The sequence below is a fragment of the Phodopus roborovskii genome, unplaced genomic scaffold (assembly GCF_943737965.1).
Source record: "Phodopus roborovskii unplaced genomic scaffold, PHOROB, whole genome shotgun sequence".
Taxonomy (NCBI): Eukaryota; Metazoa; Chordata; class Mammalia; order Rodentia; family Cricetidae; genus Phodopus; species Phodopus roborovskii.
This window is the reverse complement of record NW_026126540.1, coordinates 715,998-742,489: the sequence shown is the minus strand read 5'-3', so window position 1 is coordinate 742,489 and position 26,492 is coordinate 715,998. Positions and strand designations below refer to the sequence as shown.

General features: G+C 40.9%; 1 protein-coding gene across 3 annotated transcripts in view; it reads right to left on the bottom strand.

Moving 5' to 3' along the window:
* Positions 1-26,492, bottom strand: part of Kcnab1 (potassium voltage-gated channel subfamily A regulatory beta subunit 1) — a 387,027-nt gene that overhangs the window by 212,666 nt on the left and 147,869 nt on the right. Inside the window, exon 1 of one of the 3 annotated variants that reach the window (XM_051198957.1) lies at positions 21,576-21,945. The exons of the other annotated variants lie outside the window; for them this stretch is intronic. Within the exon in view, the coding sequence (XP_051054914.1) occupies positions 21,576-21,796 (221 nt within the window). The 5' untranslated portion in view covers positions 21,797-21,945. Of the gene's footprint in view, positions 1-21,575; positions 21,946-26,492 lie in introns of those variants that run through there. 3 annotated transcript variants of the gene reach the window in all.

Below are 26,492 nucleotides of genomic sequence, written 5' to 3'. Positions count from 1 at the left end.
ATGTAAGACACACCAGGTAGCTAGTAGTGTCTCTGGCTGATGAGTGACATACACAAGAGATGGTGATACTTCTAATCATATGGGAAAGGGAGGCTGCATTGGAAAGTGGTGCTTCCAGGTGAAATCATTATAGCCTCCAGAGAGCAGGGTTCAATTACAAATGCCACTACAGCTCTGGTCACTGCATTAGGTTCTTCTTGCTGCTGCAACAAACCAACATGTATTTGGTGGCTTACAATAACTTCAGTTTACTTTGTGCCACCATGGAAGCCAGAATGGCTGACTCAGTTTCATCAGGTGAAAGTGAGGGCTATGGTCAGGGCAGGTTCTCAAGGAGACATTAGCAGATAACCACTTCCTGGTCTTTTCATTTGTACCACTGCATTCTTCCATATTCAGCCCTCCCTCCTCTTCAGACCCAGCTGTGAACATCTTCCCATCTCTCTGCTGTCAGTGAATCACTTCCTGTCCTCAGAGTCCCTGCCTTTACCTTGTTAGGATGTTTGTAGCTACACTAATCCAGTATTATCTCTTCACTTAAAGATCTCTATGTGAACCCCGACTACACATCTTGTGCCCACATACAGTGCAAGGGTTAGGACCTGGATGTTGTGGGGAATCAGTATTCAGCTTGACAGAGCAGCCAATTAAAAGGGAGGAGGTCATGTCTTACAAACCTGTTTTTCATTTTTACCCAGTCCCTTTTAATATTGAATTCAGCAAATATGTTAGGAAATGAATAAGATGAAAAGAGACACAGATGTTTCTCACACTTCATGTGCAAATTATAATTTGCTTACATCCCGCCTCCCCGTGCTTCTGCTTTGTGTGTGTGTTTGAGTTAATGTGTGTTAGTAGTACTGTGGAAGAATAAGGTCTACAGTATTTCCTAAGAAATAGAAAAGTGGATCAAAAAGATCCAGGACAAAGTGCAGCAGACAAGAGGCAGGGAAGGAACTTAATAAACAGGAGCTTTGGGGCTAGCTCTGCCAGGGCCAGGCTTGTGGCCATTTCTAAGAAATGGGGAAGAAGGTTGCATGAAGCGGGAGGCTTGGAGCTGAAACGGGGAGATGCTAACATGATCTTTGGATGAGAAATTTTCACATACCTCAGGGAAATAGTGAACTCACGACAATCTATTTTCTTCTAAATATTATGACCTATTAAAATTTTTATTTTTAATTAAACTATGTGTATGTGCATATTCTGTGTGTGGGAATGTCACATATGAGGGGACTCCTTATGGGCCACAAGATGGAGTTGGATCCCCTAGAACTGAAGTTAAAAGTAGTTGTGTGCCACCCAATGTGGGTGCTGATAACTAAACTTGGATCCCTTGGAGTAGCAGTAACCATTCTTAACTGCTGAGTCATCTCTTTGGGCCCCAGAGTCTATTTCTTCATGGTAGAATTTGGCTATTCAAATGAGCACAGAATTAACTTCATCAGGAGACATTTGCCATGTCCATGATTGGCTTTTGTACATACCCTTTTGAGAAATTTTATTGATTTTAGCCTGTTAAATTCTCCTTCTTGGTGTTCAAAAAGAAAAACAAGTTTTCTTTTTGTCCTGTTTGATACCTCTGAGAACTTGCCTCCTCAAGGCAAAGACAGGTTTATTTTTAATCTTAAGTTTGATATGCATATTTCATATATAGATATGCTATATAAACATGGTTTCAGTACTTGTCATCCACTTGCTTAAGGAATGGCACCCATGCTACCAGCTTTCACATGAAATCAATACAGCACTTCACTTATGCATATAGCACTAAGCTCTACCCCTTCCAGTAACATTCTGTTACCATAGTTTCTGATTCATTTCCAGGGGTGGGGAAGAGTCATCTGATATCACAGACAACAGCAGAAATATTAGTAGCACAAATAAGATGTGCATGAATATACTGTTCCAGCTCTGTGTGAAAACACAGACTCTTGTCTTCTAAGTCAAAAGCTGTCAGTAGGCTGCAAACCTTCAGGCCCCACCACTATGGCCAGTGAGCACTTTAAACACATGAAATATAGCCAACAAATGTGGCTATAGAAAGATGTAGGAGTAACAAGTCACAGTCCCTTATCCCTAACCGTGGGGCATAGAATATTATCCTAAGGGACACCTTTGCTGCCTGTGGTAGTTTAAATAGAAATGGCCACCAGAGGCTCAAATATTTGAAATTTGGTCATTAGGGAGTGGCACTACTGGAGAGGGATTAGGAGGTGTGCCTGTGTTGGAGTAGGTGTGGCTTTGGTGGAGGAAGTTGTCACAGGGTGGGGGGGGGTTGGGGGGTGTAAGAGGGGGTGGGCTTTGGGTTTTCAGAAGCCCAAGCCAGGCTTTCTCTTCTGGCTGCCTGGGGATCTGTGTATAGAACTCTCAACTCCTCCAAAACATTGATGTCTACTTGAGTGCTATCATATTTCTCGCCATGCTGGCCTAGTACTGGCTCACATGACTCGTATTAACCCCATTCTCACTCATATACTACCTATATTTAATAGTAAGACTCAAACCCCAACCTTGTTCCAAAGCCTTCTTTATAATTGGGCCAGAGCTGATCTCTCTCTTCCCTATGCCTCCCTTCACATACTCTTGCCTTAACTCATTAGGATATAAACTTCAGTTGGTTTTTATTTTCTATTTACTGCTTTCAACTCCTTTGAACCAGTCCTATCCATTTTCCCCTGAGTGAGAGCTTCCACTAAGATTCAGCTATGCTCTTTAAAACATAAACCTCATATTAAATTCCCAGCTCTCTTCTCCGTCTGTAGTAGGCTCTACTAGCCCTACCTATTAGCATGGAAGAACAAGGGAAGAGGAACACCTGTACCTGAGACTCAGCCTTCCTTTTCTTTGCACATTTTTGTTCTAGTGTTTGTCCAATTAAAAGAAGGAAAACAGAAAAAAAAATCCTTTACTGCTCTGCTGATAGAAAGGTCCAGTTTTTGTTTTGGTTTTTGTTTTGTTTGTTTGTTTTGTTTGTTTTTTCTTTCTCATGTCCAGGCCCTAACTGCTGATTTGGCATTATTTGTTAGAGCTGATCAGGTAGATAATGAGGTAGATAATGGTAAACATTTCTCAGGGGAAGAATACTTCATGAGTCAAATCTATGGACTTGCAGATAACATGTCACATCATACCTACTCCTGGTAATATTTATTTCCCTGAATTGGTCAGAAGTCTGCATGGTGTACTTTTTCTTTGTGTTCAGTATGTAGGGTCTTGTTAAGCCAAATAGGTTTGCCTTCCTACATCTGGATACTTCATATCCTTGTCTCAAGTCACACCAGCCATCTTTCTTCTGACACTCTTCTGACACTGCTGGCATTTGTCATGGGCATCAAAACTGTCAAAATATCATTGTTACTATCTGCATTTGAACACGGTGGAGCATTACAGTAAGTTTATAGTGATTGCTCTGGTCTCTCATGGGGACAGAAATACTCTCTTCATTTAGGGAGATTATTAGAAGAGAAAGACCATTGCACTCCACAGAAAACACACTCTCTCCACTAAGCCCTCTATATTAACTTGGGTAGGGTGATTTATGGGCATGGTAATTTAGGCTGGTTTGGCTCTGACCCTCTCTGGAATGTTAGGTACTTAGCAGCTTTCAGAACAATGGGAAACACTACATTAAAGCCCATTTTTCTCTCTTGTTCCTAAAATTGTGAAGCCTCAGACTTCTGCTTTCATTGACTGGTGACTCTTGTCGATAGGTTTGCTCAAAAAGATGTTGATAACAGTGGGAAATCCTTTAGTAAGCCTAGAAAATCTAGCTTGTATTTCACTAATGCTAGTTACAGGATTGGGTGAGCTGGCCTCAATAATCAGTAATGTTTAAGTATGTACTTCAAAACTATCAAGATGACATTTTATCACCATCTCTGACCTTGAAGATGAGCATTACAGCAAGTTTATAAGTCATTCTCTTAGAGGTTCTCTCTCATTTAAGTTAGCAAGAGAGAAATCTATTTTGTAATATCAAACTGCCTCCAACTGGCAACCGTATCATGATGATGTGCACACAACAGATAAAAACTAGATATTTTTTACTTATATGGAACACAAGGTGGGTACATGAACCTCTTTGTTCTGGCAACCTGTGATAGCTACTGCTGCTATATAACAACTGGGGAGTAATGAGTATCTATGGTTAGGAGATCAGCATCCTTACTCTACTGCACAGGGCTGCGTCTGAAAATAGTTGTCATTTCAAATGATCCTAAGTTGAAATTCCAATTTCTTTAGTAAGGGAAATAAATATCTGTACAATTGGATGTCAAGCTCTTTTTATGTTAAAAAGCAGATTCTGGAGCTGAGGAAATGATTCAGTCAGTAAAAAAGTATGAAGACTGAAGTTTTGATCCCCAGGTTAGTGTGATAGGCTATCTGCAATCCTAGTAGTTAGCAGTTGGAGACATGGGACTTCTGAGGCAATCTGGCTATCTAGAGTTGTGACCTCTGAGTGCAAAAGTGCTGATTCAGTAAGTTAAGTGGAGGGAAACTGAGGAAAACACCTTACCTCAATTTCTGGCTTCATTGCACATGTGCACACACTTGTACATGTACCTACATACATTCACATGCATGTATGTACACACTTATATACATGCTGCATAACATACCACACACACACACACACACACACACACACAGAGAGAGAGAGAGAGAGAGAGAGAGAGAGAGAGAGCTGATGTACTGTTTACGGGCAGAACCAGAAAGAATTAGATAAGGCAAAAATAAAATGCCAATTCCTAATAAATGTTTTGATTAAAAATTTTGGTAGTTTTGAAATTAATAAGAATTGCTGTTGTCTTTACAAAAGAAAAATAATAAACTCCTAGGTAAAAGAAAAAAATGACTAAGTGAAAGTGAATGCCAATGTTAATAAGTTCTCAGTATATATGTGTGTCATTTTTAAAAAATTTGATAACCTGTTGAAAACTTCGCCTTTCACTTAACACAAAAATCCTAGGAATTGAACACAACATGATTTTTACTTCCATGTTTCACATGCATGTGTATATGTGGTACATATGTGTATTGTGTTTTTGCATGCATATGGGTGCACATGTGTGTAGGTGCAGGGTCTCCCAGTCAAACCCAGAGCAAGCAGATATGATTGGTCTTGCTCTCCAGCTTATTCTGGGAATCTCCATCTCTGTCTTCTGATGCTGGAGTTCCAGATGGGTAGTCATGCAGAGCTGGCATTTATGTGTGTTTCTGAGCAATCTCCCTATCATAGCCATCAGATACTTTCTGATTTTATATTGATAAATTAAAAATGTCAAAATAACTGCTTTCCTCTTAACAACCCATAAAAGAGACATTAACATCACCTACATTTTACTGGTGAAAGGCTTGCTCAGCATTAATGAATATAAGTGGCACTCAAGCAGTCTGAGTAGCCTATTAGATCACACTGCTATTCAGCCCTAGACAGTACAATGGCTCTGTCTCATCCATATTGAAATCCAATGTTCTCATGATGGATACAGGGGCCATGCTGTGACTTTTGGCTTCTCTCCCCACTCCTGGCCCATTTCAATGTCAGTTTATGTGTAACTATTCTTTGGACATAGAGAACTCACTGGAGGCATTTGCACTCTGTTTCTTCTGCCTGGATTTATCTTCTTCCAAATGTTTAAAGGTTCAGTAACTCAATTTCTCCTAATCTGTGCCCAAATATTATTCAAAAAATGTTCCCAATATTTGTCAGCTGTACACCTGACAAAAGACCAGTGTCTGGTATGTATAAAGAATTTTATAAAACAATCAAATTAAAAACAGACTCTGGAATATAAAAGAAAGTTTCCATGTAAAGAAATACAAATGGCCAATAAACACTTTAAAAGGTGTTCAACATCCTTAGCCATCAGGCAGAGGCCGTTTCACCCCAGTCAAACTGGCCTCAATCAGGAACTAAAATGATAAGAAATGCTGGCAAGTATGTAGCAAAGAGAACCCTTTCACATTATTGGTGGAAATCAGTCCAGACAAATCTCAGAAAATCAGAAATACAGCTACTATAGGATCCAGCTATGCCATTCCTGGGAATATACACAAAGGACTTTATACATTCCTACAGAGATACTTATACATCCATGGCTATTGTAGACCTTTCACAACATATGGGAAATGCAATCATCATAGATGTCTATTAACTGATGAATTAATAATGAAAATGTGGCACATATCCACCCTGGGTTATTACTTTGCTGCAAAGAAAAATAAAATCATGATATGTGCAAGGATGGACATGGAAAAACATCTTATGCCTAGTGAGGTCATACAAGCCTGAAAAACAAACAGCACATGTTCTTTCTCATATGTAGATTCTGGCTTTGAATCCTCTGTGTGTTTTTACCTGGAGTACAAGTGGAAGCCAACAAAGGACAGCAGGGCCTTTGGTGGTGAATGCATTAAGGGAAGAGGGATAGTAGGATATAAGTAAAAGGAAGGTATAGGGAAACAATATTGGGGACAGGAAGGTCTGTCTGGTTGAATGATGAGACTGGAGAAAGAAGGAAACGGGAAGGGTTAGCCAAAATTGTTATGGAAAAAAAAAACTATGGAAATACATGATCCTATTGTACAAGTGAAAATTACAATGAGAGCATAATAGAACACAATGTTATGAGAGAACAGGGGATATCATGGAGCTAAAGTGGGGGTGGGGTGGAGGTGCAGAGAGATAGGGAAAAGGAGGGGATGGAGGGAAAGGTACCCCAAATCAAGGATGTATGAAGAAGCTTCATAGAAATCCAATAGCTTGTAAGCTAGTAAAAATATAATTTAAAAGGAGGTGCAATCGAGATACAGGAATACATGTGTGGAATTGCAAAGAGTCAATAAAAATGTTGTTTAAAATGTTTCTGTATGTCCTCTTGAACTTGCTTCTATGATCTTTATCTTCTGTACCAGTTATCTCACAAAACAAGTGATGCCTCCCGATATGCTAAGCACTTATTTGCTTGATTTTCTTTCTCCCTATTTTAATTTCTAAGCCTTCAAAGGCAAAGCTCTGTTTTGTTCTCTGCCTTATCATCAGTACCCAGAACAGGATCTGGCACAGAGCTGGTGCCCGGGGAGTATTTGTTAATGAATCAGCTCTTTTGAACCCACTGGCCTTAGTAGTTAGGAACTTGTATCTATACACAAAATGCTCTGTTGAGTGTCTTTCTAGTCTGTAAATTTCCCACACTATTTGGAAAAAGAGTAGAACAAGAGTTCTAACAGCAAGGCCATAGCCTGTCCTCTGTTTCCTGATACACTATGGTTAGAACAAAGCCTGGGATTCTGGATTAGTGTTGTCCATCAGTGACATCCCACTTACACAATTATTCTTTCTTTGGCCTAGAGATGAACAGAACTACCTTGGTTTCTTTTTTTCAGAGCTGACATAGGGGCACCAGAACAAATACTGAGACTTAATTTCTTATTTAGGCTCTATACTCATCCAATTTTAATAGAATTCTCCCGTGTTCTAAGTGAAGACACCATTTCATCTTCTGAGGGGAAAAATGTACTGCTTAGGGGAGATTTGTTACAGAGAAAATAGCTTCAAATCCTGAGGCAGTGGAAGAACAAAAATGAAATGACAAAACTCCAAATTAGAGAAGCTCCCTATTTTCATAAAAATAACTTCTGTTCTGAAACCAAGTCAGTAGTCTCTGCATGGCCAAGCATGGAGACTCATCTCTGTACTATGAAGCATATGTTGTTGTGCTGCTTGGCTGGTTTCCCATCTTGAAATGACGCCTGGATTCTCAGTCTAGTCCTCCTTCCCCATCTTGTAAAGTGCATGCTAAAATCCCAGGTATTGAAAGCAGTACAGCTGCTAGCACTTTTTGTGTGTGTGTGAATTATGCTACTTTGAATCTAAGGGACCCCCTCCCCATTCTTCCACATTTAAAGAAAAATTAACTTTCAGACAACAATGGTTCACTTGATGTTCCTTCCTTCACAAAGCTGCTAGGGTTGGGCCAAAGTCCTTGGTCATACACCCTCAAACACTAAGGACCAAAGAGGAGCTCTTTCTTAACTCTGGTGATTTCAAAAGCTGCAGAGGGGGTGTTCATAGATGTTGGGAGAGACTGAGAATTCATGGCTTGGGATCCAGTCTTTCTCTGAGCCCAGTGCCACTCTCTCTGGGACTGTACAGAGGGTTGAGGGCTTCTGGAAGCAAGGCTTACAGGACCCACAGGCTCTTCACTAGACACCTGACTGGCAGAATCTTAGTATGATTTGTGTAAAATGGCCCCCAAATCTCACTCCACACTGAGCTTAGGTGTTTGGAATCAAAAGCCATACTTCCTTCAGTTAAGGAATACTACTACTTGCTTGAGATGTCTCACACTGGTGACGTTGAATGGTGTCACCTCAGCAGACCCAGAGTAGCTCAACAAGATCCTTCTTTGTAGATGATTTGTCTTAGGAAATAATCCAGATCACTGAGGGCTGGAGCTAGTGAACCTGGAACTGAGGTCTCAAGTGGCATCAGTGACTGGGACTCAGTCTCCCAGGCAGCTGAAGTTATTGAGAGAAGAACAAAGTGACTAGATATGCCCCACAGAAGTTCCAGTCAGTTCCATTGCATATACGGTTCTGGTCAACACTAAAAATGCTTTCGTCGCAAAGGCGAGTTTTAGAATTTTTGTACCATATTTGAGAATTACAAACATATAACTATTGTCTGTTAAAATAACCAATGCCCCCAAAGTATAGTTTGTCAGCTGATATTCTCTGTGACTTGATGTGGCATTGCTCGGGGAATACAATTTTACAAACCACTTTGCTTTTACTGCCTTGATTTGTAAAGGATCAAGTGATAACTCTATTTTATAAATGTCTATTCTTAGCAGAAGACCAACAAAAACAATGGCCCAAGCAATTTGTGCACAGTCATTCCCCCAGGACCCTTCACTTTGCTGTACTTTCTCTTTCAGAAGAGGAATGAATGGAGAACATTATTTTTAAAGTACATTTTCATTCTTTATTGTCAGCACAGGACATGGTTCAAGCATCCTTAACTTCTCTTTCTGCTCAGTGCCTTTTTGTCTTCTTTTCCCTTGTAACATATGTAATCTTGAGAGCCACCTTAGATTCTTTTCTGGAATAAGCTGTATATAAATTAATATAACAGAAACTAGGTGCAACTCTTAGGGTCTGTCAATATTGCAGAATAATTTGGTAGCTAGGAAGGACAGGGCATGCTATTGAGCAGTCATGGTCAATAGCAAAGAGGATTTCTATCTTTGAAAGGAAGAACGACAATCATGAAGAGGGAAGATCTGATAAATAATTAAGTCTGTGTTGGAAGCCTGGAGGGTTCTATCTACTCTACACACAGAAACCTTTGACATGTAGGCAACTGAATCATTCCACTAGCCTGTGAACCTTTTCTGATCACTTAAAATATACCAGGTGGTTATGTGTAGACTGGGAATCATTAAAACTGGCACATTCTGAAGAAATAAATGCTAAAATTTAGACCTGTTGAAAAGATGCCATATGCACAAGGACCTTCTTTTCTTCCTGCTCTCTTGCACCATTTTATGTAAATATAATACCAATGACAATTATAGTGGATAGTTATTGTTACTTTCCTCATATTGTTTCATGCAACCTTCAGAACAATCCAAAGCCCCGGAAAGGTGCCGCCAGATCCACTTTAAGGCCCTGTTAGCAATAACAAAACTGATTAAAGAGGTACAATGGGAACCTTCTGTAACATGCTCTCATCAAACCATTACCCTTTTCTACCACACAGAAATGTGTTAAATTCATGTGTACACATACATATACTTGACCTTAATAGTGAACTAAATATACACAATGAAAAATTATCAAAACCAACTGAAAATATTATCTTCATGAGTGAGGTATAAATGCTAAAATTTGAATATGAACATATTTCTTTCTTGAGAATAATAGCCTGAATTGACAAATAAGAACAAAGGAAATTCTCACACAGTGGCTGATCTTTCTATCATTCTGTGGCTTCTGGAATTAGCTCTGAAATCCTTATCACATGTTCTTTGTACCACTGTGACCTCTAGTCCTGCCTCCATCCTATTTTCTGGGTATTATAGAGATGGAAACATTGAGCACCTGGATATTCCACTGTCTCACACCAATATGTGAAAACAAAACCCTATTTGGAAATGCCATGTGCATGGTTAGATATACAAAGTCATGTACATAAGCATTTTTGCTGGTCAGTCTGAGAGACAGTAAACCATAAGGAACCTGAACTGAGCATCAAAACCCAAAGCCAATACTGCAGACTATACAGTGGATCACTTAGTTCAAGATTTTGCCATGGTTCCCATGATTAATGATGGACATAATTCTACTGATGACACCTTTCAGATTCTTCTTAAGCCAGACAATAATGATAATTAAATTTTTTTCAAATATTTGACTTAAATGTTTATATGATGAGGCAAATGGCATAAAGTAAACTATATTTGCTGAGTGTTATTTGATAAGAAAATCCTGTCACTAAGATATTTCTATCTCAAAACAAAGGTAGACCTGACTGAGAGGCTGAGCAGGAATAATCAACAAGCAAAATTACAGACAACTATTTTTGAATGTTTATACTTCTAAAGCTAATTGTTAAAATAAGACCAACTACTGTGATTAGTAATATCACCACGGGACAGTACTGCTTCCCTGCTAAGAAATGAGACTGAAGGATGCTTATGGAATTCACCACATTTGCTTCCCTAGTGGCCACCAGTGATTAGAATCCTTGGGCTGATTCCTTAGTGGGGTGAGCAGTATTTTCAGTTCCTTTGTTTTTCTTTTCTGCTGTCAACAGTAATCAGCATCACTGTAATCCTATTAAGCATAGGTAATGTATTTTTGGTTAGAAAACAGATTTTGTTGATAATAATTTAGAATACATCAAGAATAGGACTTGTTATTCCCTCATCTATCCTCAGAGTATTACCTGAGTGACCCCAGGTATCTTTTTTACTTTAAATATATTGCCATTCTGCCAGTATAGAAAAACTGATAACAGGTTAAAAATGGGTTACTATCTAGCCACAAGAAGGGCTCTTTCATTAATTTTTATTTTACCATGATTTCTGCCATGATTAATTATAATCCATGCTTTGCCTCTTAGGGTGGCTTACAGGGTGGCAGCACAATTGATCAACATCAGGACCCTAAGGAGTTGTTTGCTCATTGCTCTCTTACTCTTATAGCCATCAGGGAAAAATATTTGGCTCCAAGGGACTAACTCCTAAAACAAGCTTCAATTTTAGCTCTCAATTCCTCTAATTTTTAAGTTTGCCTCTTAACTCAGTTTGATTTATGGCCACTAATATATCTCTCTAAGCAATATGCAACCTGGCACTTTTGCCAAGAGAATAGACAGAGACTTAAATGGTTTAACATCAAGAGTCTTATCTTCAAACACAAATATTCCAGATAATGATGGGCTTTGTCTCTGGGAGGTGATGGGAAGAAAGTCTGTGTACAAGTGTTCTAGTTTCATTCTATTGCTATGACACAACATCCTGACCAACAGCAGCTTGTGAAGTAAAGAGTTTAACTTCCAGGTCACAGTTCACCAATGAAGGAACTGAAGGCCAAATTCCAAGCAAGAACCTCAAGCAGAATCCATACAGGAATGTTTCTTGCTGCCTTTGTCTCTGACTTGTTCCCAGGTGGGTGTTAGCTAGTGTACACAGAGCTAGTAAACGGAGCAGGATCACTCACCCAGGTGAAACCCATAGTGGGGTGCCCCCTGAACCTTCATCAATTAAGAACCAAGACAGTCTCTCACAGACATTCCCATAGGCTAACCTGATGTGGGCAATTCTTCATCTCAGATAATTGACAATCAAAGTTAACTAGGAGAGTCTGTAAGACAGAACTTCACAGAGGAAACTACATCAGGTTTAAGACATTTGAAAATTTCTGTCAGAATATGTCAGGATTTGATTAATAAGAAGAAAAGCTGCTTTGTGATGAAAATAAAATAGCCTCGTGCCTTCAAATGAATAATATAAAGGCTCAGAAGATTTTCACATCCTGGCAAGAAACTCTGTCTTCCCTCCTCCACAGCATGGCTCTGGCAGCGCTAATGAAGCATGAGCAGCATGGGTGTTATGGAAGGGTGAGGAGCTCTGTTGTATGAAGTGCACAGAGCTCCATCGATTCATGCACTGGTTGAGTCAACTGCTGTTATGCATTTCCAGGACCCCCAAGTGCACAGAGCTTCACAGAGGCATGACAGCAGGAGAAAGACCGGCTGCTGTTATCCATCCCCAGGACCCCAACTGACAGAGCCCAAAGATTCATCGCAGCAGGAGAAAGTCACCACTGTTTTGCACTCCCAGGACCCCAGTGGCATAGAATCCCATGGGTGCATGTCATCAGGAAAAGAGTGACTGCTGTTATGTACTCTCAGGGTCCAAAGTGCTAGGAATGAGTTAGAAAACATACATTATTGATTACAGTCAGGAGATGTGCAGGCAGATACATTTCCTGGGCTCAGAACATTTTAATGATGGTTTGATTCAGCTTGATCTTTATGGCCATCATATTGTGTTTCTGTTAATATTGCCTAGATTATGGTGAGGGAATAAAAGAGGCATACCAAATACAGATGCCACAATGGTAATTATCAAGGTCCAAACTGTTTAAACTTTATCATACCAGGTTTGCACAATATAAAATGGAGTTTTAGTTTCTGACTCAGGCTGAATTTCCCCTTCACTCTGGAATCTAATATGATCTCACTGCTCATTTGCTGTCTTTCCCCCTTTAACAAGTCTTACACTCTAGAGACTGGGGTTGGGGAATAGTGCTTGTTCACACTAGTTCCTTTAGCTCTGCTCTCTTACACACATGTTCACATGGAATGAGTCAGGCTATATGATGATGGGCTGTGAAGAACATCTCTGCCTAGTCTCTGAGCCTGTGAATCTACTTCCTTCTCTGATAAAGGGACTTTGTAGGCATAATGAACTGAGGAATCTTGAGATGGGAAGTTATCCTGGACTGCTGAGAATGGCCTGCTGGTACCAGAGAAATTCTTGTAAGAGTGAAGAGGGTCAGGAAAAAATATAAAGACAGAAGATGGAAGTAGGATTCACAGGCCAAGGGATGAAGGTGACCTCTACACGGTAGAGGGGGGAAAGGAATGGTTTCTACACTGAAGCTTGCAGAAGAAACATAGCCCTGATGACTTTTGTGTTTGGAATTCTAACTTCTATTGAAAGAGAAGAGATCAAACACAGGTCACCAGGCATGATGACAAGCACATTTACCCTCTGTGCCATCTCAGTGATCCTCCTAGTTTTAATTAATGGCCCTTGTATCTCTCTTTAGTTCACCTCTTGTTCTAAAATACTACCGGAGAAGATTACCCAGAAGATTCAGGAAATATCTCACACAAACCAAATTTTTAGACAATGTTCATTTGCTTCTTTAATTCAGAAGTTATCCTGAGAGTTTATGAAAAGCTGGGCCTCTTGATTTTCAGGGGACTAAAAGAAAAACATAATAATCCATGTAAGTTTTGAATGAATAGTTGTGGTTGACTATACATTCCTCAACTCCCTTATTGCATTTGGATCTCATAATAACAGTTTATTCTTTCCTTTAAAAAATGGAACAAATATGTTTTGCATCACAATGAAGGCCTGTAGGAGTAAGACCACTAAGATTTCTCCTGAGTACTTCCAGTTTTATAAGTACATGCAGACAATAGTTACCAAGAATGCTTGTGTGTACATGGATAGGAAAAAGAGTATTTGTGAGTCAGAAGGTCTGGTTGCATTAAATGCCCAAGAGGAACACTGCTCTGGTTCCTGTGATAAGGGAAAAACAGCATTCATTAAAGCCACATTACTTCTGCAGTTGATTTTTATAATGAGCTTGTTGTGGCCTCAGTCCACAGATATCAAATAAAAAGAAATCTGGTAACATGAAAATGCAGTTTAAAATGGAAATTAAGTTCAAAGAAAGTGAAAGCTGGGTTCTACTACAATGTGCTCCTCAGGAGCTTTTCTTACAACAGAGCTCTGAGAAACCTCATGGGCCTTCCAGTAGAATGCTGATTATGCTAATTACCAATACAGTCAACTTTTCTTGATGATTAAAACTATTCATATGTGGTTGCTAGTTGGCTAAAATATGTTCTCCACAGAGTACCCAAGAAGATAAAATTAGCATATTGCAAATGACTAGTTTTTCAATCTAAACACTCAACTGTCACTGAAATTTCTGTATGAAACTTTTACCTATTACCCTTTTCTAAGGAACTTCAATGGTCACCATAACCTTTAGACTTGATGGTCTCACAAAGGCTTCAGTTTGTCATAGCATAAGTAGATCCCATTACTCTAGAAAGTTAGAATACTTTTGAGTGTTCCATACTACATTTCCAAATATTATCTAAAATACCCTTTTCTCATCTTTCAAATAATAGCCCTGATCAAGAAAGGAAGACAGAGGTCCCAGGAAGTTTCTGGATTGGGTAATCTTGTTACTCTCTGCTGTAATGTCCAGATGAATCCAACACTGAAGGACTTAAAGAGAAGGTAGTCATCTTGTGAAGAGTTTAAATGAGAGACACAGTCACAGTTGGGAATTATAAAATGAAATCTAGGAGGAATGAGAAAGGCTAGAACCATTCCGGAAATTAGGAAGCTGAGTTGTGGTAATGGTTTTCAAGTGCCGGAAACCTCATGAGGCAGGAAATTACAGCTAGCTCATTTTCCTTTCAGTGGTGAACAGACACAGAAGACTCCAACACGGCATAAAGAGCTGAGTACATTGTCAGCATGGCTGTGTATAACCCTGAAGTGTACTGCCTCCTGGATGGTCCAGCAGCAGAAGAGTCAGCACACCTAGCAGGTGCAAGGACCAAAAGGAAAAGTCCATCCCTCCAGGTGTCTACTGGAGGTTGTTTCTCTGTGAAGCCCTGTGTGCCTCCCTTGTTTCCTTACCCCTCAGCATTTAAGTCTTTGTTTTTCTAGACAACAGACAAGAGTTCTAAAAATGTTCCTCCCACCCCACCCCCCCAGGACTTAAAAGCTTAATGAATGATCCTGGTTCTGACAAGCCAAACTTTTCATGGCTGCTATGAAAGGAGATTACACGAGATTTCTTCAGATGCCTTATAAGTAGTTGCTGAACGGAGCAAATTGGAAAAGCAGGGCAGATTTCTCATGAGGACTGGACCAGATGGGCCATGCCAGTCCTCTCTGGCTATTGATTCCAACAAATAAAAATTGCTACTGGGCTTCTGGTTTGCTTTCTAATCTGGGTACTAGAAGATTAACCTGTAAAGATGTTTAAATGTGTTTTGAGTTTCATTTTCAGAGTCAAAGATTTTAAAGTAGTCTCTAGTAGCACAGGAAGTCAGTCCCAAGTGGCCAGATGAGTATTTCTGCCTAGCACTGATGTGTGGCTTTGTCTGTTCACCTGCCCATGAGTGGACGAATCTCATTCAGAGGCACTGGTACTTTAGATACTGTAACAGTATCCACACTATATCTGGAGGTTAGTCTATGTCTGGCTTTAGGACATGCAGCAGTATAGAATTTCTGTGGAGACAGTTTATGGTACTTTACTTCTTTTCCATCTCGAAAAATGGGACAAGACCCAGAAGCTGCAAAATGGAAACATCAAGGACCCTGTTCTTGGAGTCAGGAGGCTTGAGTTCGGGTTTGATCATCCCCTTGATTTCCTGGGTAACTCTGAGTGAGAGTTCTGTATAAAGCAATGTTAATCCTCAAGTTTGTATCTGAGGCACACTAAGCAATGCCCCTTACAAATCAATCACTTATACTATAAGGTCATACTATAATTATAGCTCTCAATATGAAATTATCAGGTGTATACTCACATTTACCATAAATTGACCTCAAGTCTCCATTTTCTAATTTTGGAGAGTGGAAATTCATAACAAAAGGATTTCTTAAGCAAGGAACATTATAGCCTCTGATTTGAAATAATTTCTTTATCACATATAATAATGTTTTTGAAAGTCTAAAGTATTTATTTATAAATGCGAGGACATGAAAGAACATATTTCCAAGAATCAGTTCTTTCCCTCTACTGTGGGTTCTGGGTGAACTCGGTTGTCAGGCTTGCATTAAACTGTCTTGCTGACCCAGCTTTGAAATTCTTAATGGACACCCATGAACCAGTGTTTATGAGTTCCATTATTCTCATATATGTATTTTTCTTGCCTAACAGTAGTTTCAAGACACATTCAATGAAGCCAAGATTTCTCTACTTTGATTAAATTTCCTTGTCCAAATCTCATGCTACTCACTTCCCAATCTACCAAAGAGGGATGGTGAATTAGATGAAATGTGTTTAATGAAGTGAGTTGGAAAAATCCAAGTGAAACCTGGCAGTTCAACTTTTCTTTTGGATCTGATAGGAACCTTTTCTCCTCTCAGAACATTTACCCAATTACCGTAAGTTGAAAAGTCCTCAGAAATGAAAAGCAGAAGAATTTCTCTAACATGATGGCACTTCCAAGGAAGAGTCATTGCATGAACTAGGTATTAAAGACTCAGTGTGGAGCTACCAAATCCAAGACTACAGCAAGGAAATGAGATGTCTCTGGAAACACTGCAGATAAATTCCTGCACATACACATGTGCTCCGACCTGGGCAGCAGCACACATATATACATAGTCCCCATGCTCACCCCCACACTTAGAGCCATGGAACTGGGACAACATTTGCCTGACAACATCCTGCAGTCCCCCTCCCCTCCCACCACCTTCTCACCATCCCATGGATGCCAGACTTCTGACTGCTGCCTTGCAGAGGTGGAATAAACTCCGGGAGACTGACTCAGCAGCTACTTTTTAGGAAGGTTCCTCCACCTCTCCATTCTCACTCACCATTTGGCTTCCAGGCAGAGAGGAAAGCCCACACCCATGGGTGTCAGTGCAAATCATAATGACATTCACCAATTTTTTTGTAATTAAAATTTTGGCATTTTAAATAACCAGGCTATTCCCTTCTCTGGACTAAAATCAAGTATTTGCCTATGAAACATAACTACAGATCTGGCTTTTTCCTTATATCTTTTCAGCTCACCCTTTCCTCCCACTTTCCCCACATGAATACACACACACACACACACACACACACACACACACACACTGTGCCTTTTATGTAATCAGTTGATAAGATTGATCTTTTCTTTGAATTTCTCTGATGTAAAATCCACCCACTATTTGTGGGAGGTACAGAGTGATGGATGTAATGTGTGCTTTAAAGATACAGGAGGTACAGGACCACAGATGCAATGTGTGCTTTAAAGACACAACTCTGAGGAGTGGCACAGAGGGGCATCTGGGATAGGGTCTGTGTCTTTTCTGTGCAGCTTTGATTTTGGTAAGAGTGCTATGAAATTCAACACATATTGTTTTATTTCGGACCTAAACTCTTAGATCTTATAGGAACAACTGCTTGAGTCACTGTTACCCAATAGAATGTGAGCTTACACTGCTCAAAACTCCTTGGTGGAGCCTCCATTACTGATGTTCACCCTACGTCTTGATGTCTCCCTCTACATTGCTGTGATGCTGCAATCTGATCTCCTTTGTGGCTATAAAATTCTGTCCCAACTTCTCTGGAAAAAAATCTCTGAGGGGAGAAAAAGCCATTTCTAAAAGATAACATTTTGTATGTTTCCAATTACATAATATTCTTATAAGAATGAAATTACAGATATTTCACAGATTGCTGACAACTGAGAGTGTAACTGGAGAGGAACTAATAGATGTGGCTTTAAAGGAACAGTGCAAGGAGGCCTTGTGACTGGGGAAACATTCTGATTCTTCACTGTGGTGGAACTGCATAGACACATCCAAATGAACACACTCGTGACTGGTGAAACCTAAATCAATTCTCTTTTCCAAATCAGTTTTCAAGTTGTGAAACCATGCCTGGTATCATTATGCTGCACTGGAAAATTAATAGGTCATGGAAATTATCTGGACACTTAAAAAAATCCTGTACATCTATAATTATTTTAAAAAGTTTAATGGTAAAATGCAGCTGACTAAGAACAGGAAATTTTGAAGTTTTTAAAATTGGAATCTAAAGATTATTTCTCAGGTATGTAGTGTTCTTTTTGCAAAGAAAACTTTATAATACTGTAAAGCCTGTACCCAGCTCTTCACTCACTAACTGCAAAGCATGTTTTATGTAACCACACAGCACAAGGTCGTATTGTCACGGCTCAAATAAATTGTTCTTAATAAAATTGAAGTTATCAGTATTCAAATTGTAGAACTAAAACAATAATTTCAGAACAGGAAGAGGGAGTTGATAAATACAAATATGTTGTGTTATACAAAGACAAAAGCTCCAAAACATGTCAAACATTAGTAGCTATAATATTCTAAAAAGTTCTCTTAACACCTCCCCCAAACAAACAGGAAAAAGAAGGCAGTAATGACACTTGATTTAACCTCTGACTGATTAGCTTGGGAGGGGTGGTGGTGATGAAAGGTGTGTGTGTGTGTTTGTTTGTTTGCGCACGCGTGCCTGCCACTTGGAGACCTATCATATGTCATATATCATATATCATATATCATATATTATATATGCTTGCAGAGTTTCCATCAAGCTATCATGCAGTGGTGAATGCAGACTAAAAACAGAAAAAATTAAAACAAAGTAACTACCATGCATTACCAAAGTGCAGAGCAGTCTTAGATACAGACAGCTCCAGAGTGAACATTAGGATGAATCTTGTTCTTCTGGTAACTAGTTGATTATTTTTTCCACAATAAGCCCTGAAAAAACATTCAGTTTGATAAGAGATTCTTACACAGCTGTGCTGATAATCTAATTGCAAAATAAATTTAGCAGATTTGTACAAATATATTGTTTCTAAGTTCCTGGTTTCATGAGCTCTTGATCTATAGTTAATATTCTTAGGCTTAAGAACTGAGACTAGAAAGTCACAATCATTATAGAAGCAGAAAGAAACCCACTTATTTTTCAAGATTATGAGCAGGTCCTAAACTGCCAAGGGGCACTGGGCACCTTACAGCAAGGCTGAACCTAAAGGGTGGAGCTGCAGAATGAGTGGGAGATTGGGGCAGTTATGTGCCCCAAGATGAAATCACTTGCTATAGAATGAAAGCATACTTGGCAGCCCCAAAATAGAGAGGAATAGAGTGTGTAACCCTACAAGAGTATGTCACAACAGAAAATTCCAATGTCTACTTCCTGGTTGCCTCTAATGGTGCCATTTCCCTATTTGAAGCTAGTTCCTAAGCCTTGCCTGGCTTTTGCGTTTAAGTACTAGGTCTTGTCTAGAGTGTGTGTGTGCAATACATTGTTACTGGCTAAATGAATGCTTCTTTGCTACACAAAATTTCTGATGAAAAGTATGAACAGGCTTCTTGGATTGTTTACCCCCAAAGAGTTGGTAGCTATTCCTCAAAGCTCTAATATGGAAACCATCTTCAAGAATAAGAATGACATTCTGATCATAATTAATCACTAATGTACAGTCCTTGTTTACCGGTGAACTCTCCAGACAAGCCAGTCTCCTTCCCTTTTGTTCAAAATCATTTACTGTTTATTCTTAACAACTACTCCATATCCTCACATTATATTCTAGATGAAACAATGTAAAAAAACATAATTCAGACAATAAAAATATTCCCATTATTTGGGGGAAACTAATTGCCCTACTCTCAAACCCTAAGGAAGCTTGACCTGCATATGACATTATCTCTTAATCTTTCTCATAAATGTCACTCTGAATAGGATTTGAAGGAGGGAGTCATATTCACACACATACAAACTACCTGTCATAGATGAAGTGGTTCTGAATGAAAAGAGGAGTAGACAAGAGGCATTTTGTTTAGATACTACAAACTCAATCGTGCTGAAGAACCCAGATGATAGTTAGTGAAGAGCATGCTTAGCTGCAAGTGACGGAAGACATTCACAGGAGTGCCGCCCACATTGAGCTTCTGGGGCAGTGAGACAGCTACAGACCAATCTGAGTTCAACTGTGTTGATAGGAAAACCTTAATGGAGAGGTCCTGACTTCAAAAGCCTGAAAAACAAAACTGCTCTATGACAAACACCTGCAGCACAACACACAACTTCCTGTGGCCTCACAGTAGGGGTGTGGCTTTTTTACTTGTTGCCTTACAGGAAAACTGTTTCTTGTTCTGCCAAATGTGACAGATCACCATTAGAGTCACCTGCAGCCTCAGCAGCACCCACTGTGCACAGGACTAAGGCTCTCTCTCTCTCTCTCTCTCTCTCTCTCTCTCTCTGTGTGTGTGTGTGTGTGTGTGTGTGTGTGACTGTGTGTGTGATAGCACGTGCACTGAATTTGCCACATCCTGAGATTTCATTTGGAGAAGTCACTGTGGGGTACCCTGTCCATTAGGGAAGCAAGTGAAAGCAGAGGTCTTGTGATACTGATAGTTCCAAGGAATGGACTGCAGTCAGGTGGTTTATATGGTGGCTTGGGAGTCACCCTGCAGTTGTGGCTCAGCACTTCAGTTATGGTGGCTCCCTCCCCTCCCCATTCAGAGGTTTTTCTTCTTTTTTTTTTTTCTCGGTGTCATGAAAACATCAGAACAAGATTTACTCGTGCCATGGGAGCTTTCCCTTAACTAGGCAGATAAACTTTCACCAAGGACAACTTTTATAGAGAAGTTTAAATGCTTACTTCACACAGAAAGCACAGCCTTAAATATGCAGTACTTTAATTGTGCAGAGTTTACCTTATCCTAAAATCTGGTCTCTAGCAAATGAAAGAGAGATACGTAAACAATGAACAGTCTCATCTGCAAGTGAGAGTAGCCAAGGACTTGCAGGATATGTCACAGCTTCTCTCCTCTGTATCCTCAAACAGCAAGGAACTAGAAGCACAGCAGTATACCCAGGGCTGGTGCAAAGCACACACCATGAGGCTGCAGGGATCACATCACGGGATGGTGAATTGCTTTTACTACAGTAATATTTCTATCTATGAAAACAATGCATTAAAAAAATTGACCCTCCACATTTCACAACATCCAGGCTTCATTCATTTCAGACAGTAGATTTAAATACAGCAATGCTCACACTCAGATTTACCATTATAGGTGTTTCTTACTACCACGAACCTTCCTTAAAAGCTGTACGTGGCATATCATCTTGGTCTCTGAAGGTAAGGAGACAGCATGGGATGGAAAACTGTTCTGACAGGATAGCTCAGAATCTACTGTCTGTGCATCAAGCAGGACACACACTTCTGCTCCTGACAAACTCCTAACAGAAGAGTTTCCAGCTCGTGTGTCTTTACTGTCTGGAATTCATTTAGGTCCTAAGTGTTCATAACACTTAGAATAAACAAAATGGGCCACATCTTAAAAATCTCACACACGCAAGCTTGGGCTTTTCACCCCTCCCCCAAAAGGCTAATTTAAAAGCAAACACCTGAGAATTCTAAATTAAGCAAAACAGCACTGAGTTAAGTCACTTCCAAACCAAAAAAATCTGCCTGACTGCCCTGCATAGACCATGGAAACCCCTGCAGAGGGACCTCTCATCCATACCTATATTTCATTCCAGTCTGCTTTGCGGTGGACTCTTTGAGAGAAATGTGATGCTGAGGAGTGAAGGTCCCCAGGCTGCGAGCGATGATAGCGACAGTGCGGAATTTGGCCCGGGCTGCGTTCACCACATTGGGGGCGGTGGAGCTCTGCTTGCTCAGAAGTCTGTCCTCACCATTTCGACTCTTCAAATTGTGCTCTGTGCAGGCTATAGAGACTTGCATTGCTTCCCAGGACAGCGCAAGGTCCTCTCAGAACCCCACAGCACAGGCGGTAGGCAGAGGGTGAGCAGTTGGGGTATTTCTGCTGCCTTTTAACCCCTCTTGCCCCCTCCCTTCCTGGATGCCTTCAGAGGAGTCCCGACAGCTGACTTCAGAGTCCACAGTGTCAGGATATGCTGAGGTGCTGGACAGAGTCCCTGGGACTCAAAGAAGTAAACAGCCAAGCTGAAGTTGTCTCAGCAGCTGGAGCGCAGATCAGCTTCCCCAGTCTTCCCAGGCTCAGATCTCCGCTGATTAAACAGCCAGATCCATGTGGTCAGGAGGTTGGTGCAGAAGCCTAGAGCTGAGCGTTCATGGTGACTGCACACAGCCCTGCCTGGAGCCAGTCCGAGGTGCCTGAATGCAGAGGGCAGGCTTCTGGGCGCTGGCTCAAAGCAACGCAGGCATACCGCAAGATGTGCCTCTAGCACCGTCTGGATCACAGGCAGGAGGCTCAACTGGAGAGGAGCATCCCAAGAGGCAGCTAACAGCAAGCGGGGCCCCGCGGACCCGTGGTCTCCATCCACTTTGCCAGTCAGCTGCCTCCCTCCTCTTGTTTTTGGAGGATGCGGAGGTGGAGGTGTCTCAAGACCCCTTCCCACTCATCCTTAGGCGAAAGCTGGGGCTTCTGAGCCGGCACTTACTCGGGTTGGTGATTGTATGGAGGAGCTGGAAGGTCCCTTTAAGGAGTGCCTTGCCTTTGTGTTCAGTGGGAAGGAAAGATCACTGTGACCACTCCTTACTGGAACAGGACTGGGAGGGCTGCTCCGTCAGGGGATTCTGCCTAGATGCCACCAAATTTTGCTGCAGCACAAGAGTTGGAACTGAAGAAGGCTGAGTGGGATGCTCCTCAGCAGCTTGGCATGCCAGTGATTAACACGTGAATAGTGTCTGGCTTGCTGGAACACAGCTTGGAATTCTGCTATAGCCTTGTAAGGGCTCATTTCTCCTCTGCATGTTATTTCTTATGCAGATAAGTTCAAAGTTTCCTGGAAAGCCTCAGTGCAGTATATGTGGAGTCAAATCTGCTAACTTACTGCAAATCTATTTAGAATACCAGAGTAGGGAATTTTGGATGCTGCAGGAAGCAATGAGTTCTCCGCACTGGAGAGGAGTCTGGACAGGTGGGGTTGGGTGCAATGGGGGAGAAACAGGTCAGTATCACTGCCCAGAAGGTTCAGGAGGGTTACTGGAGCCATACACACTGCCCTGGCTACAGTGACAGGCAGCAAGAAGTCCTATGAGCTGAGCCTGAACTTCCATGAGATGCGGATCTTGTCTGTCTGTCCCATTCAGAGCAACTAACTTCCCAAGGAATGTGCTCAGACCAAATTATCAGTCGCTTGATAATTTATCTCTCCATATGAAGTATGTAAGAAGTAACCCCTCCTGTGGATTTGTTTAAATGATGGCTTCAACAAAAGCATGTTTCTGAATATGATTCCTAATTGACCTTACTGTCTTGAAAGGGGACACAGCAAACACTCTTTGTGAACAGCATCTCTGTACTTGGCAATAAAGATCCATATGGAGGGAAAATTATGAAGCCCTGTCTCTGTTGTCAAGGATTAAGCAATCTGGGTGGAAAGAACAAAACATTCAGTCTTCAGAGACTAATAATGCCAGAAATTGCATTCTACATGTCCACAGGAGTGATGCCTATGCTAAGCACACCAGAGTGAAGCAGGGATGGATTTCTGGAGCCTGGAGAACATTCTTTATTTGCTCCATTACCTACACCTCAGTGGAGTCCCTATTGGTATCTGACTCTGCTATTGAGACACAAACATGACAATGTCTAGGGTTTCAGGAAGCATGTGGAGAGACTCAGGCAGTCTTCCTAGAGGTGTGAGACTCCCATGCAGCAAGAACAATGGATCTGATTTGATTGACAGGAGTGGAGGGAAGCAGTCACCCATGGACTGGCATGTTCAGGGATGATACACACTCTGCTTGTGTTGACTGAAATAGATAAAACAGTTGGTCTGATCACTTCTATCCAATCACGTGAAATTGTAGAAATACAATTTTCAAGGAGACTCTCTCTATGCCTGCATTGGGATCAAGTTAATACATTAATCTTAACATTTTTGAACCTGAAGATAAATTTAAAACCACATTATGGAATTTCATCCTTGATCCTAAACACTGTTTGTTACTCTTTCCCTTAGAACATAAATATGTTGCATAAGGGGAAGATTATTTAGGTTGAGTAAGGGTAGAAGAGTTAAATGGGAGCCTCTTCCTTGCACCCTTGTATGCCAGGCAGGGGGCATGTATTTATTCTTTGGGATAAACATCAGGCAGAAAGGAAGCAGATCATAGGAGCCTTTATTTTTGTACACTAAGCCAGCTCATCGGAGCTGATCAACGTGAATCAGGAAAGCAATCAAAATGAAAAGAGGAAGAAGTGGGAGGAATCAAAAGGAACAGCTTTTAGAAAAAAAAGGGAGGTGGGAACCAACAGCAAAGCAGCCTCTCAGAGCAATTGAGTGAGGTGAATACCACCAGGCTGGAAAGGTCAGGAATCTGGGCATCAACTGAGCCACTGGCTGTGAGGGGGTGGGGTGGGGAGTTGGCAGGGGCTCTTAGAGTGCTGCCAGTTTCACAGGAAGGATTGGGAACTTTGAAGGGAAAAGAGACCTGGACATGTTAATTAATGTGGTGCTCAGCTTTGTCACATAACTAGCAGAGAAAGGCCAGAAAGTGCAGGCTAGCCCAGAACATGGAAGAGGTTATCTGAATAAGACATAAAAGGCAGAACACCTCTCTCTCCACAGATAGTGAAGAGGAGACAAAGAAATAAAGAAGAGGGAGAGAGGAAGGTAGGTGGATGGGAGCTGCCATTTCCTGTTTTCTGAGAAGGAATGAATGATAGTTCCACCTTCCCTTCTGCTCCTCTCTTGTGTAGTCCAGTGTCCCAGCCTTTGGGACATGCGGCACAGAGAATCAAAGACCCAAGGCCAGAGGATGCTCACAGTGCAAGCCTCTTTCTTGCTGTTCACAGTGAGCCTTTCATCTGTGGCACCACAGGGACATTCTGACAGGCAACCAGCAGCCCTGCAGCCTCCCTGGACATCCTCACTCTTCCCAGCATTAATGGAGCAGTCAGTTTCAAGAGTCTGGAAATTAGATAACAGTTGGCTATAGAGTGCCCATTCCTATTAAGTTTGCTAACAGGTCACATACTAATGAAGCTGGGGGAACTAGAATTGGAATATGTGTTCTTCACTGTCACACAATGGCATTTAGAGGAATCCTCACTCTGAGAAGATCAGGCTTAAATAGACATGCAAACCTGCACATAGATACAGGTATAGATAGAGTTATGGGCTGGATCTTCTTATCCCAAACTTCATGTATTGAAGCCCTGGCCTCTCCCTAGTATACAACAATGTGACTGTATTTGGAGACAGCCTTTAAAGACATACCTGAAGTATAATGAGACCATAAAGGTGAGCACTAACCTGACATGACACATGCCCTTATAATAAGGACCAGGGTCAGAAGGGAAGACATATAGCAGAAGATCATTGATCTACAAGCCCAGGGCAAAGTCCTCAGAGTAGCCAAGCTTGCTGTCACTTTGATCTCAGACTTACAGTCTGCAGAACTGAGAGAAAATGAACTTTTCCTGTTGTAGCTACTCAGCTTATGGTACTTTGTTGTGCCATGCTGAATTAATACAGGCAGAAATATGATTTATATCTATAATGCCATTCATAAGAAACTATTGGAAATTACTAACGTACAAGCTTCTAAGTGATCATAGTCACGATGAATGTCCTTACATATACTACCCACACCCCAAGCTGCTATTGCTAATGTTCTCCAGGAAGACAGTGTGTTCCCGCTCAGCCTGGGCAATACAGCAAGACTCTGTCACAAAACCCAAAGATAGACAACCATCTACAGATCTGTTCTCTAGGAAGGCTGCCCAAATGTGCTCTGAAGAAAAGCCTCCAAATGAAATGCTTTTATTCCTCTACATAAAGTCATACAGGGTTCTTTGTGGTTGCTCTTTGCTCTTTATTTTTTTGCTAGCATACATTAATTATAAGTGCATGTGACATAGTTTGATAACAGTCACCTCCAAATACCATCTTATCAACACTTTCCCATTCTCATCCTTTCCACCTTCGTGTTGCCTGGTGAGCCTCCATGGGAGAAGTAGTAGCTTTTAGTCACGTTTAGCCATTTCCTTTGTGCAGTCCCCTCAACATACCTATTTTCCTTCCCTAAGGAGTGAGCACCCGCAGAGACACCTTGAAGGAGACAAGTGCAGTCATGACATCTCACATGTAACTTATGAGCAACCTGAAGCTTTCTCACTTCTTTCCTTGAGCTGAAACATGGGGTAGATTGGGCATCTTTATTTCAAAGACCTCTTTGTGTTTGTGTTCTGCAGATGCCATGACTTACATTTCTAGAGGTTGCCATAGCCTAGGATTAATTTATCACTTAATTTTCAGTTTTGCCATGATGGACTCCTATTTATCAACTAATAGTGGAGTTTTAGCATCAGTGTCAGCCATATTGGTTCTTGGCTATTTAAGACAGATAACAGGATGTAAAATTTGCATCCAAGAGCTTTTGTTTTTGTTGTCATCTTAGTGTTCCTGGGGATGCTGGGAACTTGACAACAGGGATATGAGAGTTG